The sequence below is a fragment of the Lepisma saccharinum genome, chromosome 18 (assembly GCF_977018435.1).
Source record: "Lepisma saccharinum chromosome 18, izLepSacc3.1, whole genome shotgun sequence".
NCBI classification, from domain to species: Eukaryota; Metazoa; Arthropoda; class Insecta; order Zygentoma; family Lepismatidae; genus Lepisma; species Lepisma saccharinum.
Genome location: NC_139246.1, coordinates 23,227,896 through 23,245,433, shown reverse-complemented (window position 1 = coordinate 23,245,433; position 17,538 = coordinate 23,227,896). Strand labels below are relative to the sequence as shown.

Here is a 17,538-nt window from a genome sequence, read left to right as displayed (position 1 = left end):
GTAGTCACAAAGGGCATAGATGATTTATGGCAGAGCGACTTGATTGAAATGGCAAGTGGACAGTTGAAAAACTTAGACAAAATCAACAAGGGCTACAAGTATCTACTCACTGTAATAGACACATTTTCAAAATTTGCCTGGGCTGTGCCACTCAAATCCAAGACTGGAAAATGTGTTACAGAAGCCATCAGAACAATCATCAATCAGAGTGGAAGATCCCCGCGCTATTTGCAAACAGATAATGGCAAAGAATTTTATAATTCAGTGTTTCAACAATTTATTAAAAGCCAGGCAATACAACATTATTCGAGTTACAGTGACCTCAAGGCCTCAATTGTAGAGAGATTCAACAGAACCCTAAAAAATCTTATGTATAAACAATTTACACTTCAAGGTAATTATAAATGGCTTAATATTCTTCCAGAACCTCTACATAAATATAACAACTCGGTCCATTCCACAATCAACATGAAACCCTCTGAAGTAACTTCATCTGATGAGCAAAAATTGATCAGCACTGTTTATTATCCTAGATACCAGCCAACAACAAGAAAAGCCAAATACAAGGTGGGTGATCAAGTAAGAATCAGCAAATATAAGCACTTATTCAAAAGAGGCTTTACAAGAAACTGGAGCACTGAATTATTTACAGTGGTTCAAATTAAACCTGGGACCCTTAACACATATATAATAAAGGATCACCGAGGAGAAATTCTCAAAGGAAGGTTCTATGAACAAGTGCTCAGCAAAACTAAACAGCCTGACATATATCTCATAGAAAAAATCATCCGCAGAAAAGGCAACAAGTTACTTGTCAAATGGCTAGGACTTCCAGAACACAGCTGGATCGATGCAAACAAAATAATAATATGAGCACCTGGGATGTTATAAAGAGGCTGCCAGAACCTGAACAGCAGAATAAGAGAAATGGCAACTTGCTGCCTGATAATATTAGGTGTCTTATTGTTGGGCCATCTGCTTGTGGTAAAACTACACTAATGGTTGATAATTTTTTATTGGCACCCAACTGGTTAGACTGGAAAAACAGGCACTTGTATATCTTCTCTAAGAGCTTGGAACAATTAAAATATCAGCAGCTGATGAAGCTATATGATGGATTGGATATTGCCACTTTTGAACCAGATGTTAAGCCACTTCATGAATGTCTCGATAATTCTGTTGTTGTGTTTGATGACATTATACTGGATAATCAAAACAAGGTTAGGAATTTCTTTACACAGGGCCGACACAAAAACATTGATTGTTTTTACCTGGCACAGACTTTTTCAAAAATACCCAAGCAACTGATCCGAGACAACAGCAATTTTATATGTGTGTTTCATCAAGATCATACCAACCTCAAACACATACATGATGAATATGTAGGTGGGGACTTGAGCTACAATGATTTTTCCAAGATTTGCAGTAAGTGCTGGAACCAGGACAGTTATGGGTTTGTCACAATTGATATGACAAGAACACCTAATACTGGCAAATACAGAAATAAAATCAACAATTTTCTAGACATTGAAACATAAATAAATAACCATGAAAAGGCCAATTATTGATGATCTTAAATTAAGAGATTATCTTGTAAAAAGATTTAAGGGATGGAAATCAGAGAACCGTGGAATTTATGAAAAACACAAACAAACAGAACAGCCCATAATTGATGCTATTGGTGAATTAGGTAAAAATATCAAAACTGTTACAGAGCAAAATCAAAATTTGATCACAGAGCTTGTACCTGTAGCTGCAAGAAACATATTAGATTATCCATTCATCCCACTTTCCAGTATTCATACACGTAGTCCTATTGCTCCTAGAAGAATTGAAGCTACTCAGGATCCTATTGAATTGGGTCTTCTTGCTCAAAAATATTTAACCACACCTAAAGACAATAAAGATGAGGTGTTTGGCTTATATGCTGACACAGAGCTTGATGGTAGCATCATACATAGAATTGGCAATTTCAGAGTAACATTTATGGGGGATGATCTTATTGTATATTCAGAATCTCGTCTCGGAGAAAAAGGTGCTTTTGTTAAGTACCCCGGAACACCTGGATTGTGAGAACTGATGACTAGGAAAAGGCCTGGCAGCTATACAGATCAAGATTATGAATATTACAAAGAAATATTAATAAAATCAGATGCTCTATACCAGAACAATGATCCCACACAAAAAAGAGTCAAGTCGAGCAGTGGGGCAAAATACAACAATTTAATCAAGCCCATATGGTCTCAGATCAAGACTGGCAGTGGAATCAAACAATACAACACCCTGCCCAAAGAATTTGTGTGGGTTGATGATGTCAGGAAACTTGTAGATAGGTTATTGGTAATAGCTGGGGAGGAAAATGCTGGGAACCACAATTTTTACAATGAAAAGGTTGGAATTATGGACATGATAAGCACCAAATTGTCTAATTTTATAGTGAATGACACTAAGGGGATTGGATATCTCATAAAAATTATTAATACTCTACCACCTAAATTTTGGAATATTTCTGAGGGTCGGGGCCTTGTTAATGACATTATAAACAAGCTGCCATTTGAACTACACATTCCAGGCTATCAATATTGTGGTCCCGGTACAAAATTGGACCATAGATTAAACAGAGGTGATCCTGGTGTTAATCCTTTAGATGCTGCTTGTAGAGACCATGACATAGCATACAACACACATTCTGATCTTGACAAGAGACATGTTGCAGACAATAAATTAGAAGAGGCTGCATTTGGTAGATTTGTAAGCAAAGATGCATCTTTAAGTGAAAAAATAGCAGCATTGGGAACCACCATAGCTATGAGCACCAAACAAAAACTGGGGTGGGGGTTGTGAATATGTATATAATAAACCTACAATGAAGGCCAAGGGTGTTATGTATCAAATACCTTATGCAGGTCTCAAATCTCTTAAAACTATTGATAGCCTTTTAACCAAAAAGCAGCGCAAGAAAAAAAATTCTTGTATTGCAAAGGGGCATGGTATGAAATTGTTGCTTAGTACCCCCCAATTAAAAAAATTACAGCAAACAAGAAAAAAATCACATGTGGGGGGATTTATATTTACCATCCCTGCCATCTTAGCTGCTCTCGGGGCTGTTGGAAGCTTGGCCGGGGGATCAGCCGCCATAGCAAAAACAGTAATAGATGCCAAGAAAAATAGGGCAGAATTAGATGAGCAGAGGCGCCATAACCTGGCCATGGAGAAACAAGGCAAAGGTGTTAAGAGAGCCAAGAATAAGTTTAAAAAAAACAAGAGCCGCTTACAAACCAAGATATTGAAGCTTTAATCAAGCCACTGGGCATCAAACATTTTAGAGGTGTGTACATGTCTGATTCTTTACCAGAACAACCACTCAACAAAGAGTGTGGCATTGTTAATTTGGATAAGTACAAAAATCAGGGCACTCACTGGATCTGCTATCTTAAATATTTAAAAAATAAGGCATTTGTATTTGATTCATTTGGAGGTGTTCCACCTGAAAATTTAATAAAATATCTAAATTCAGCTAATCTTTATTACAATAATGCCCGTGTTCAAAACTTCAAAGATGTTAATTGCGGACATTTGTGTTTATCTGTTCTTAGATATATGTCTCAAATAAATAAACCATCAATTGAAGATTTTCAAAAAGCCTTGTGGTATCTTTAACATCATGGGGGGTATTCCATCTCACCAGCCAAAATTCAATATTGAAACTCAAATTGCATGATGACATAGTGTATCCCAAAACAATAGCTCTCAGAGCATTTTATGGCATGTACTTAATCCCTAATATTACACACCACAACAACACAATTGCAGTAGGGGATGAAAAAATTGTCATCACTCCAGGGCAATATAATCTGTCCACTCTAAATGCTCAATTACCCAGAGGTGTAGTGTTAAGTCAAAATTCTGTCACTCACAGAGTAGAGATTGTATCTGCTACAGAAACAGTGGATCTGGGTACTATAGGAGAACTGTTAGGCTTTGAGAACACCACAAAACTTGAACCAGGCATCAAACACACTGCTATGAATATACCCAAATTCTTAGCCATAGAGACTCTGAATATTCACTGTAATGTGGCTGAGGGTATGATCACCAAATCAAATGGCATAGGCACTCACAAACAAACCGGCATTATTGCAACATTCAAACCTAATTCTGAATTTATGGAGCCTATTATCTACAATCCATCCCCAACATTATATTTTCCTGTGTGTCATAATAGCATAGATAATATTGAATTGATGGTCACTAATGAAAAAGAAGAATTAGTTGATTTTGCTGGAGCCACAACAACTGCAATCATAGAAATTAATATTTAAATAAAAATACATACAAGAAGAAAATGGAAAATATTGAGAGTTATGAGCTACAATCATTCCCTCCAAACAGGAGGACATTTGCAAATTTAAATCAACCCAACACAGAGATTGAGGTTGATCTTGATGTAGGGGATGGATTTATACACCCTCACAGAGCAGATCTATACATCAAATTTGATGTTGTAAAGCTCGATGGAACAGATTATCCGGCAAATTCAAATATAAGATTGGTAGATAATTTTGTGCCACATCTATTCTCTGAAATTGAGATCAGAAAGCATGGTGTTGTTATAAACAGAATAGATTATCCCGGCATTACCTCCACAGCTTTGGCCACATTAAAATTATCCAAAACCGAGGCTTCTTACTACAAAATAGGTGGATTTGAGGCTGGTGATAAGATATTATCTAAGAACCACACAGTGCTGTTCCCGATGCGCCTATTGCCAGGATTCTTCTCAGATTACAAAGAAATTATGTGGAAGGGTGGTTTAAGAATCACATTTAGAAGAGCTGCAAATGATAATAATGCTTTGATGAGGTACAGCACATTAAACTCTACAGGGGAAGCTCTGCCCAATACCCTACCTGATGCAGGCAAATGCATTATTCAGACTATGGAGTTAAGAATCCCTGTTGTTGAATATGAGGCCAGCTATGCTCTTAAATACAAAGCAGATATAATAAAAAATCCACAGATTCCTCTACAATTTTATACATATCAATGTGTACAGAAGCCCGCAACTGGTGCTTATTATGAGTTTGATGCTACAAATTCATTCTCCAGCATACAATACGACATGCCTGATTTTGTGGTGGTATTGTTTCAGACTGGAAGACACAATAATCAGGAAAAAAATTCAAGTAAATTTGATAACTGCAACATCAAGAACATATATCTTAAAAATGGCAGAAATGAGGTATTTCCTAGAGAAAATTACAATTTAGACATGTCCAAGGATGATTTCCTCAAATTATATGAGGCATTTTCGGCTTTCAAAAGAGTCACTACTGGCAATACTGACATGTATTACACACCAGATGAATTCAAAGCACAGAGACCCATGTTTGTAATCAACACTTCAAAAAGGAAACAAGTTGTGGTGAATGACAGAACAAATATTAAAATTATCTGTGAATTCCATGAGGCATGACACCATATGTAGTGTTATTCTCATAGGAGAAAAATCATATGTTTATGATGTAAGAAATGAGAGGGTCACAGAGCAATTCTAGAAGAATTGCATTGTTTTAATATTAGATAAACAAATTGAAGCTGGTATCCAATTGAACTTAAACCGGAAGTAAATATGTGTGGGTGTGGGTTTTTGCCTTAATTTCAGGTGTATCCAAAAAAATATCAATTTTTGACAAGTTTATGGACAAAAATCTGGCTGATGCAATTTTTGTAAGTATGGGCAAATCAATCTGAGGGGGCTCATCATTTGTACACTGTAGTTTCAGGGCATTTTTACAAAAATCTTGGATTAGACAGGGTTCCACACTTGGCCGATTGGGGCATATGCCTGATTTGCCATTGTTTTAAGTATGGGCAAATCAATCTGAGGGGGCTCATCATTTGTTGTCCTGGTTATATAGCCAATTCCACTACTGGGTAAACTGACTTCTGCTCCACCCTGTACATTAAAACTGCTTTGGCATAAAATTATAAAGAAATATAACTCCCGGGTGGCGTAGTTGTAACGTCGTCCCCTTGTAATCAAGGGGTCCTGGGTTCGATACCCGCTGGAGGCACTTGGCACAGTGGTTTAAACTGTAGGTCTAGTCCCGATTAGCGTTTCCGTGCATGAAGTGGACTTGAAACAACAATCCAACTCCTGAAGATAAAGTCCCGGCCAATCGTTATTACCACATCGTTATACATACATAAAGATGCTTTACATCAAAAGAAGTGCAAAATAATAGCGCAGGTCATTTTTTTAAAATTTTACTGTATTATACATACTTACTTAGTCGCGTCCTCTTCTACCTGCCGGTGTCGAGGGGTTACAGAGAGCTCTCCAGACGTTTCTGTCCATCGCCTTTTCCTGTGCCTCTTTCCATCTTATGCTTCGTTTCTCCAAAATCTCTTTGACACTCATATTCCATGTCTTTTTTGGTCTTCCTTTTGGTCTTGTTCCTTGTGGACGTGCTTCCCATATCTGCTTTGGCAGTCTCGTCTCACTCATTCTGTTCAAATGGCCGAACCATCTGGGTTGATTACGTTCAACAGTTTCTTGTAGTGGCTGAGCATTTAAAGATTGCCGAATGGTTTGATTCCTTATCCGATCTTTCCTGGTTTTCCCACTTATTCTTCGAAGGTACCTCATTTCCATTGTTTGTACAGTGTCTCTCAAAAGTTTTAGGACAACGACATTTTAAACTAAGCAACCCAATTTACACAAGCCGTTGGTGGGTTGCGTGCAGAGTTAGGCTCAATTTCAGGGTTGCCACATGCACAATAGATATTTATAAAATACGCGAAAGAAATATAAACAAGTATTATTGTATAAAATTATTAAAAATATCACTATTATATCGCAAATGACAAAATTATTTCTGAAAGAAAAAAATAGGTTTTCTAGTATATCATCGCTGATGAGTCTTCAGTAAGGAAAAGAGGTGAGAGGAAACGAAAGGTTACAAATGAGAGGAGAAAGAGAAAGCGAAAGGAGAAGAGGAAAAGTAGAGGAGAGAAGAAAGATAGGATAGACGAGGAGAGGAGATGTAGTGAGGAGAATGGAAAAAGATTCGAGGGGAGATGAGGAAAAAAGAACAAAGAAGAGAAAAGAGGAGGAAAACGAGAGGAGAGGAGAGGAGCAGACGAGAAGAGGGAAGGGGAGAGTAGAGTAAAGGAGAGAAAAAGAGAATAACGAACAAAGAGAGAATAGTGCAGTGGAGTCGGAAATCTAAGACAGGAAAGGAGATAAGAGGAGTGGAGAAGAGTGGGATGGAGATAAGATGCGAGAAAAGTAGGGAAGGCGATATGAGATAAAAGCAGAACGGAAAGAGGGGAGAGAAGACGGAGAAGGAACTGGAGAGAAGAGGTAGTTACAGAAAATATCGTCTGAGCGTCAAGAATGGATGCATTGGTCAAATTATCGACATGAAACGTTCAAAAACATTTTGAAATATATTGGAGAATATATTAGATCGGTGCAAAATATATTTTGGCTGAGTTCAGAGCAAATTAAAATATTCCATGTAAGATCTTTGATTTTACCTGCGACTACACCACTAAAAAAATGAACGTAATTTTTAATATTTATAAGAATTATTCCATTTTTCTCCACTTTTCGGAGACATTTTCGCATCACGATTGCAGTTCGAAAAAGTCGGGACAGGGATTGAAAGTAACGCACTGTCCTGACTAAATCGGTGAATCGGACGTCTGGTAGCCTTGCATCAATGATTATAAAACTAAAACCACCCAACATTGCAGCTTGAAGACTTTTTCGCAAGAAACAGATTCATTTATACAAAAGCAAAATTGAAATTTTTACACATTTCAAAAATCGAAGATGTTATTTTCGTAATTATTTTTTTATATGTTCACATTCAAATATTTTAGGGTTCGAGGGGGAAGCATGGCCCACATGGCCCCTCCCCTGGGTACTGACTTTACGTAGACAGTGGGAGAGAAATTTTGGAGAACCTTTCTATTAAATTTAGTATTTACATTCACCTTATGCTCAGATAGGTTAAACCGTTTATTGACAATCGTGAACTTTTCGTTTAATAGATAATATTTGGTTTTAAACGACGGGAGAACATTGGTCGAATTTCCTTTCTTGCTCGTTTGAGAGAATATATACTTCTACAATAGCAATCGCGTTCGGAAACCGTGAAAAATATGACTTGGTTTTCAAAGGCAGACAAGGTTAGTAGTCTAGCATGCTCGCGATCAAAGTGACTCACTCACGCTATTCAAGGCCGATTCTTATCGCAAAACAGTATGCTTCGATGCACAGTGTCTGCACCCAGCACGTTACGAGTGACCAGAGTCGAATTTTAAAGAGAATCTGAAGAATGGTAGATTTCATCACAGGCGGCTAGATAGGCACCAGCTCAACTTGCAATAGTCTAAGTGATAATTCCTGACAAACAAGAAACCGTATTGAATAATTATTGGGATAGTAATAAGTGTATGCGCTCCTTTTTAACAATGTAAGCTCGAAGACAATCTGTACTCCATTTATTTATATTGGCAACTTGGTCAACCGGAGGTTATTTTATCGCCTTCAATAATCGAATTGTCTGATCGATTATTTTTTGTTTACCCAGGAACATGCCCCATAGGAGATTTCCGAGACCGGGTTATGCTAATCACTCGTAGCTCCCCAATTTCTTCACGATAGTGGGTTGCTACCGGTTCCATACACAGGCCGAGAACCTAGAGAGTGAGCATAGGCGGACTCGAATCCATGCCGTCCTGCAGTCAGAGGTCACGGAGGAGGACTTTTCTTATTTTGCCTTTGGCTAATCGCGACGATGAGGATGAATAATGAATAGAAAAATAAAGAAGGTCACGCACACAGTAGAGGACGATCATACCTCTTAGGTGACGAGTTCAAGCCCTAAATATGAGGATTTCAACTTTAGACGACCTCAATTTCAAAATTATAAACAAAATGCCTACTTACACTAAACTTCTCATCAAGGCCAAAATAGTTTCTAACTGTGAAACTACCCCCGAATACAAATTGACATTTTTTTCCATGTGAGTAAGAATTAAATGTGTGGCATACAGACATAGATGATACCTTTTGAGAAACAATCAACTGTACCCCGTCCCAGCATCTCTGGAGCAAAGCCGCGCATAGCGGAAGAGAAGTGGAGAGAGGGGAGAGGGGATCGAGTGGACAGAGTGAATCAGTGCACGCTGCTGGGCAGGCTGGTAACTGCAGTGGCTTTCCTCCCTCCACGCAATCTAATTCCTCTCACGTGTTCATCGCTGCTCAGATACTTGTTTTCGTTCACCTGCTCCAGAGATAAGTGGGACAGAGTATAGTTCGCATACATGTAGCAAGTAAAGAAACTTATCCCAGAATGAAAATTCCACAAAGTTTTAAAACGTTTGTTTAAGCAATGAATAACTGGAAACGGATCACACATAATTCCCTTGCCAAAATCTAGTGGTCGAAAATTAATTTCAAGACATTTCATATCTATTCACCATATTCCAAGTTATAAGGAACTATTTCGTAGATGTTCATGAAACCGTTATAAAATAACAAATAAAATATATTCACAAGCCTAGATATACTAATACGAAGAAAGAAATTCAGAGTTATATTTCAAATGCATGTGTATAAAGTAATTCTAGAAGTACAGAGCTATATCTGAGTATTTAACTTCTTTTTTGCAGATAACGTTTACAATATTGAGGCGACAGAATAATTAGGAACAGTAGCTCCAAGAAAACAAAGGGCGTAGTGTATTGGTCCCAAGTTCGATCCTCCATACTAGATGTTCCTTAAAAAAGAATCCCTTCCATTAAACAAGAGAATGGTAACATTATTTGTAATAGCAGTATATAGTGGCTACATTGGTCTGCATATGGAATTTATATAAAAAAATAAACAAATAAATGAATTGACACACGTTCAACGGGATATTTTTATATATAAGATCATGAATTATGATACTCTAACGATAATTGTGTACTGCTTCAAAGACATTGACAAATATTAATGAAATAACTATTTATATGTGTGGCAATTCAGGACATGCTAATTTTACCCCTTTTCCCACTTGAGTTCAATGTAAGGATGCAAGGATGTGTAAAAACTTCAATTTTGCTCTTGTATAAATGTATCTGTTTCTTGCGCAAAAGTCTTCAAGCTGCAATATTGGGTGGTTTTAGTTTTATAATCATTGATGCAAGGCTACCAGACGTCCGATTCACCGATTTAGTCAGGACAGTGCGTTACTTTCAATCTCTGTCCCGACTTTTTCGAACTGCAATCGTGATGCGAAAATGTCTCTTTATTATTGTTTTTTTTTTTTTGTTAACTCACAATTAGACATGTTCTTTATTGTATGAATAATTCTAAGTACGCAACATAGAATTATCATGACTTTTTAATGGCGCTCGCACTATTTGAACTATTTTGTAATATCTGTCTGTCTGTCTGTCTCTCTCTCTGGTCTTCGTCAATGACAGAAATGCAAGCAATATTGTTATTTATTTTTAACCCAATTAAAGGAAAGTGTAAGCCTTTAAAAGAAATAAGAAAGATCATCATGTTGCTCTTCCTTAGAAATTGTTGTTCTTCGAGGAAGAAAAATTAGAAGGATTTAGTCCAGCACCTTAACACTGTGTCCCACGAGTCTCTCTTGACTAACACTGTCAAATGTGAAGTGATTTTATGAATACAATTTTCCGCCTGTTTACTGTTTACGTATAACGTTGCACAGATTTGGTAGTTCGCACACGGTGTAATTATTTCGTGTTATCTTACGCAACAGCAAATACATTTCATAAGACTGTTCTGAACACAAGACTTGCATCAGTAAACAAGCATTTTGTCTGTTACAGTATCACAGGAGAAGAACATCGTCCTGTAATGTTCAAGCCTCGAGATATTTTCCATTAGTACGTAATGTCTAATCACAATAATAAGTTAGAAGAAATAACTCGCATTTTCACAACTACCAATATTCTCGTTTTTAATCACTTCGAAAATTATTTCTCGAAGATATCGGTTATACTACAAGAAAGCAAATCAAAATTAAAGTAAAAGTTCAATTACACGTATACCAAACGACATTTTCAATATTGGAGGGACAGAATACTTTAAAAAAAATGTTGTTTCATTCGAAGGTAAAGGCGTGGTGTAGTGGTTCTTCTACCTGGTTTAAGGAGCTGAAGCTTGTAGGGTAGTGGCTACCGTTCAGGATTGTCAATCTGATGGTCGTAGGTTCAAACCCTTCCGGTGGCAGAAAATTTTCGTACGTTTTAGACATATCCCATTGTGCTCATTGTCCACGCCGTGTGAAACGGAATGATTCAGTTTGGAATTAACTATGGGGGGAGGGGAAATACTGAATTACAAAATCTCCATTTCAACGAACCGAAAAGTGGAGAAAAATGGAATAATTCTTATAAATATTAAAGATTACGTTCATTTTTTTAGTGGTGTAATCGCAGGTAAAATCAAAGATCTTACATGGAATATTTTAATTTGCTCTGAACTCAGCCAAAATATATTTTGCACCGATCTAATATATTCTCCAATATATTTCAAAAATGTTTTTTAACGTTTCATGTCGATAATTTGACCAATGCATCCATTCTTGACGCTCAGACGATATTTTCTGCAACTACCTCTTCTCTCCAGTTCCTTCTCCGTCTTCTCTCCCCTCTTTCCGTTCTGCTTTTATCTCATATCGCCTTCCCTTCTTTTCTCGCATCTTATCTCCATCCCACTCTTCTCCACTCCTCTTATCTCCTTTCCTGTCTTAGATTTCCGACTCCACTGCACTATTCTCTCTTTGTTCGTTATTCTCTTTTTCTCTCCTTTACTCTACTCTCCCCTTCCCTCTTCTCGTCTGCTCCTCTCCTCTCCTCTCGTTTTCCTCCTCTTTTCTCTTCTTTGTTCTTTTTTCCTCATCTCCCCTCGAATCTTTTTCCATTCTCCTCACTACATCTCCTCTCCTCGTCTATCCTATCTTTCTTCTCTCCTCTACTTTTCCTCTTCTCCTTTCGCTTTCTCTTTCTCCTCTCATTTGTAACCTTTCGTTTCCTCTCACCTCTTTTCCTTACTGTAGACTCATCAGCGATGAAATACTAGAAAACCTATTTTTTTCTTTCAGAAATAATTTTGTCATTTGCGATATAATAGTGATATTTTTAATAATTTTATACAATAATACTTGTTTATATTTCTTTCGCGTATTTTATAAATATCTATTGTGCATGTGGCAACCCTGAAATTGAGCCTAACTCTGCACGCAACCCACCAACAGCTTGTGTAAATTGGGTTGCCTAGTTAAAAATGTCGTTGTCCTAAAACTTTAGAGAGACGCTGTACACTTTGCAGGTGTTTTCCAGTCATTGTCCAATTTTCACTGCTATATGTAAGTGTTGGTATATAAATTGTTTTATATACAGTGAATTTTGTTTGGGTGGATATTTCTTTTTTGCCTATAAATCCTCGGTTTATCATTTGATATAGCTTTCCTGTCTTCATGATTCTATCTCTTATTTCTTCCTCTTCTTTTCCTTGACTGTTTATAATTACTCCAAGATACTTGAAATTTGTCACTTGTTCTAAAGGTTTGTTATTCAGTTTATTATACAAACAAAAAATTTAATCAGTTGATACGTTCATGCCTGTATTATTATACTATTAAACGTATTATTATATTTATTAATAACTTAATAATACTCAGCGGTGAACGATGAGACTCGGTGAAGTACACAGACTCCTCTCAGGTACAGGGATAGTGTTAGGCAAAGACAATATTCACAGCACAGAGAAATAAAACCACATTACTGCAGTATGTATAAACTGAAAGGTTTTATTCTTTATTTATTGCAATTATAATGCAACTATACTTCAGACGAAGGCGAGGATTTCGCTTTGTCGTTGAATTGACTCAACTAAAACGCATAAACTGAATGCGTGGCTATCGGCATGCCTATGATCACACACACCTACGTAGCTTGCGCCCCGAACTACCACACCAAGAGATATGCAATAATAACCGAGCCAATATTTGCTTTTTAGCCTTTTAGTCCAAATTAATCATTAGGCTAGCTTTATTATTTAACGTAGAATGGTTGCAGTATTGTGCATATCATCAATGCATGGCTATCGGCGTACCTATGATCACATAGGCCTAGCTTGCGTCCCGAACTACCATACCAAGATGTATGCACAACACCGAGGAGTTCTTCTTAAATTTAAAATCTTCGTCGATCCGTAGCGAAAGCGTGATATTTCTTATGCGATATCCTCGCTTTTATACTATTTTCGAGAACACAGATTCAAGTACAGATGAATCATTCACTATCTACAAAAGGATACTATCAACAAAACTGACATCTACACATGTTTAGAAATACAAATTCACATAGTGCACTCTCGCAAACATAAAGATACAGTACACTACTCATAATAGAGCATAAAATACAATAAACATTAAACAAGAGTTATACATTACAAACAAGGTGCAAAATTACATACAATAACACAACATTTACGTGTCCTTTCATAAAAATATAATATATCAGTGACATATTTTAAAGTTGTGACGTCACATAAATTATGGATCATATCACAGTCGTAGTGTGATAACAGCAGTGAGAGCTTAGTCAACACCATGAACAACGGCGAACATCTTGATATTCAGAAAATAATATCAGTCATTTTACCTTTGGAGAATGAAGGTGACCGGCGCGTAATGAAATAACAGTGCAAAGCCAACCTAAGCCATTTTCTCAAATATGATTAGTTTGTTTTAGCTATTAATTTATAGAAGGTAAAATGGAAATGTTTAAACAACACAGGCTGTTTCAGAATTATTCGTCGGATTTCAAATCGTTCTATAGTTGGAGATTTCAACGTCTTAATGCAGTGGCGGCGATTGGGTTCCAAACCCGGGGAACAAGGGGCTAAAAATGGGGGGGAAACACAGTATATTTTCCTTTGTACGTAGATAAGATTTACCATGGTGCGGGGACAAAAGTGGCTAGTAGTGGTGGAGCAACTTCCCCCTGCCCCCTCTAATCGGCGCTACTGTCTTAATGTTATGTTATTATTATTTTTACTATTCTATGTAAACGACTTGATTATATGCTGTGTCCATACCCTAGCATCACATTTACTAAACTAGCATTGAAATTTCAACCTGTAATTCACCCTTTTGCAGGAAACGAGCAAGCGTCTGACATGCGAATCAGTTTCCAGGATAAATCTCGTGTATTTCATTTAACCTTTCCGCCTTTTCAGCCAAACCGCAACTACGAACCAGGGACACGTTTATGCAGGCAGGGACTCGAATCCAGAACCTTCGGTAGCGAACGCGTGTCGATCACTATACGTAATCGGATAAATATTCCTTTGTCTTGTGTTTTGACATTGTGCATTCTGAGCGCACTGTACAACTAGGCACTTTACATAAGTGTGGATAATTTGGTTTCAGTTCTTAATAAGGCGTTGATCCTTAATTGGTTTTATTCTGAATTGAATTAATTAATGTTTAAACGGCGTTTTTCATTTTATTGCAAGAGCATTTAACATTATTTTCCTTTCAGTAAGGGGCTTGCCCCGTATTATGTGTTGGACTTGATTAGAAATTACGCTAACATACCGAGGTATATTTTCCTAATAAATTGTTATAACATTAGAATCTGTGGGGCAGGCCTCCCTGATAGCGCAGTGTCGTCGCCTTGTTATCAAGGGGTCCAGGGTTCGATACCCGGTGGAGCCACGTAGTGGTTCGGATCCCACTTTAAACTGTAGGTCCAGTACCGATTACCCTTGCTGTGCATAAAGTGGACTGAAAACAATAAGTCAATCAATCAATCAATCATTAGAGTCTGTGTATTCGAAAAGAGGCTGCTAATAACATTATTATATGAATTTGTTCGTTCGTCGATTTCATCATTCCTGCCACGCGTTATATCAGAGCAATAGTTTGCTGTGCTGGGTTGCATACATACAGGTTAGATTTTAAGGGGTTATATCGCAGGAATTAAGCTTTTTCGAGGTAATGTTTATAAGGGAACGTTACTTGTTTTTATGATATCTACCAGCACCCAATCGTTGTTGAAGTTGTTTTGCGACACCCTATATGTGTGCGTGTGTGTGTGTTTATGTATGTACTATATAATGTATATTTATATATATATATATATATATATATATACATACACAAATATGTATGTATATATATGTGTGTGTGTGTGGGTGGGTGGGTGGGTGTGTGCGTGTGCGTGCGTATATGCGTAAGACCTTCAGCATTTCATCATTGACATTCACGAACCTGTTTCATAAATCAATCTTGTATTTGCTTCAAAAACAAACACACACACACACAGATAGAGAGAGCTTATGAGGAGTACAATAAAATATTTCGAAACAAGGGTTACTCAGTACAAACATTGGAGTCGAAAGTAGACAATTGTACACACAATATATTGACCATTAAACCGAAAAATTAAATTTGTGCTGAAAATCTACGATTCTTCTCACAGGGATACAATCAACATTCAGCAGAAGTCATTATACAACGTAATATGGATCAAATTATTATTCCGATCTAAACATTTGTATGATTCTATCGTCTGTCACTGATTATTTACTAAACATATTTAAATGTATTTATTAAATTATTACTATGTATATTTAAAAATACATATTAAAAATATGTTTAACTTTCCAGATGTAAACTTGAGTCCCTATGAAGCATATGAAATGGTAAGATATCATATTTAAATTCTTATTTTTGTCATACTATATGCTAGCCTTTTATATAGTTTGAAACTTTATTGTAAATGTTAGTAATTTTTATTGAATTCAAAAAGGTAACTAAAAGCACATGTGACATTTTAAAATTATTAGAAGTATTTATTAATGAACACTAGTTTATCTACACAAATCTCCAGTAAGTAATTCAATAATATCTACATAAATTTACTCATTCATATTTATTACTAAAACTAATGTAATTTCGGCAATGCTCTTGCAAAATGATAATTAGGCCCAATTATACTGTTTTTCTTTTCTTAAAATGATTAATTGCAAACGAGTTACTTTCAAAATTAGTAATCGCAGCATAGTTTTCAAATGAAATAACTGTAGAAGATTTATTTTTCAAAACGAGTAACCGTAACTGAGTTATTTTCTCAAAATAAGTAACCGTAAAAAATATTTCAAAGTTAATAAACCGTAGATTAGTTTCTTTTCAAAATTAGTAACTTTCATAATTAATTTTCCAATTTCAATAACTGTAACTTAGTCATTCTTTTTATTCAAAATGAGTTACTTTTTTACTAAGTTACTTTAAAAAATATCAGTGAATGTAATTGATTTATTTTTCAAACCAGTAACTCTGAGTTAACTTTTGCAGAATTAGTATCTGCGTTATTTTTAAGCCAGCAACCTGCTGTATGTAATGGGCGTGTCTGTTTCTTGGTAAAGTAATCCATGACAAGCAGGATTCTGATTTTTATGACTCAAAATGTCACTTAAAGATTAAAATATATCATAAAAATATGATTCAAAAATACAAAACCTACCTTTAATTAAGCATATTACAAAATGATTATTTTCTTTTGCTGTAAAATTTACTTTACAACATATTGTTGACTTTACATGAAGATAAAATATGATCTGAGTTAATTAATTTTGTGGAAGAAATGAAAGTACCATTTCGTTGATTCACAACGAATTTCCTAGAAAAATTGTTATTTTTCTTCATCTGGTAAGTTTTTGTAAGTGACAGAATGTAATTCTCGTACATGTAATCATACTCAAGCATAATTTTATGAACAGTATCTCATGGATTATTAAAGACACCCTAAATATGACCCAAACGTGTCAAAATATAGTCAAATATGGTGAAAACTTTCCACATATAGCCAAATATGGTACAAACATCTACTTATACGACCAACAGAACTTGAATGGTCGTTTTATCAAAAGTAGAGACGTGTCTTGATTAACGTATCAGACCAGATTAAAAATATGACGTCATAAAAATCCGCACCCTGCCGATAAGGATAAACAAGTATGGCGGTTCAATTGTTGTCGATTTACAGGAACTCTTGGAGGCGATGGGAGCGGCTGAATCGAGGGAGAAGAGACGAGCAATGCCCTCACCTAGGGGGGGCAGAGGGGGCGGTCGGCAGAATCAGGAGTCCCAATCGGGTGGAGAACAGGGTGGAATGTTGTCAACGGCCTTAACCGTCTTCAGTACATGCAAGCAATTTTTGGAAACACATCGTGAACCAATTGTGGAAATATATCAGTTAGGCAAGAGACTTGCACGAGCGGTCCCGGCGTTCTTACGAAGATACTATAATACGTAAGTAACCATTTGTTTGTCTCACCAAGTAAATGCACATGTCTTTGTTTACGCACACAGGCACGCACGCACTCAAGAACCACCGGACGATTTTGAGAGGAGCACTGAATATTCACACATCTAAATGTTGATACAACTTGTGATCAATAAATACAGTGAAAGATTGAATGATTGATTT

General features: G+C 36.5%; 1 protein-coding gene across 1 annotated transcript in view; it reads left to right on the top strand.

Annotated features, from left to right (window-relative positions):
• The window catches only part of LOC146002160 (uncharacterized), a 30,140-nt gene that overhangs the window by 10,425 nt on the left and 2,177 nt on the right, over positions 1–17,538 (top strand). Inside the window, exons 3-4 of the mRNA XM_083139878.1 lie at positions 15,717–15,751; positions 17,095–17,360. Coding sequence (XP_082996004.1) covers positions 15,717–15,751; positions 17,095–17,360 — 301 coding nt within the window. The remainder of the gene's footprint in view (positions 1–15,716; positions 15,752–17,094; positions 17,361–17,538) is intronic.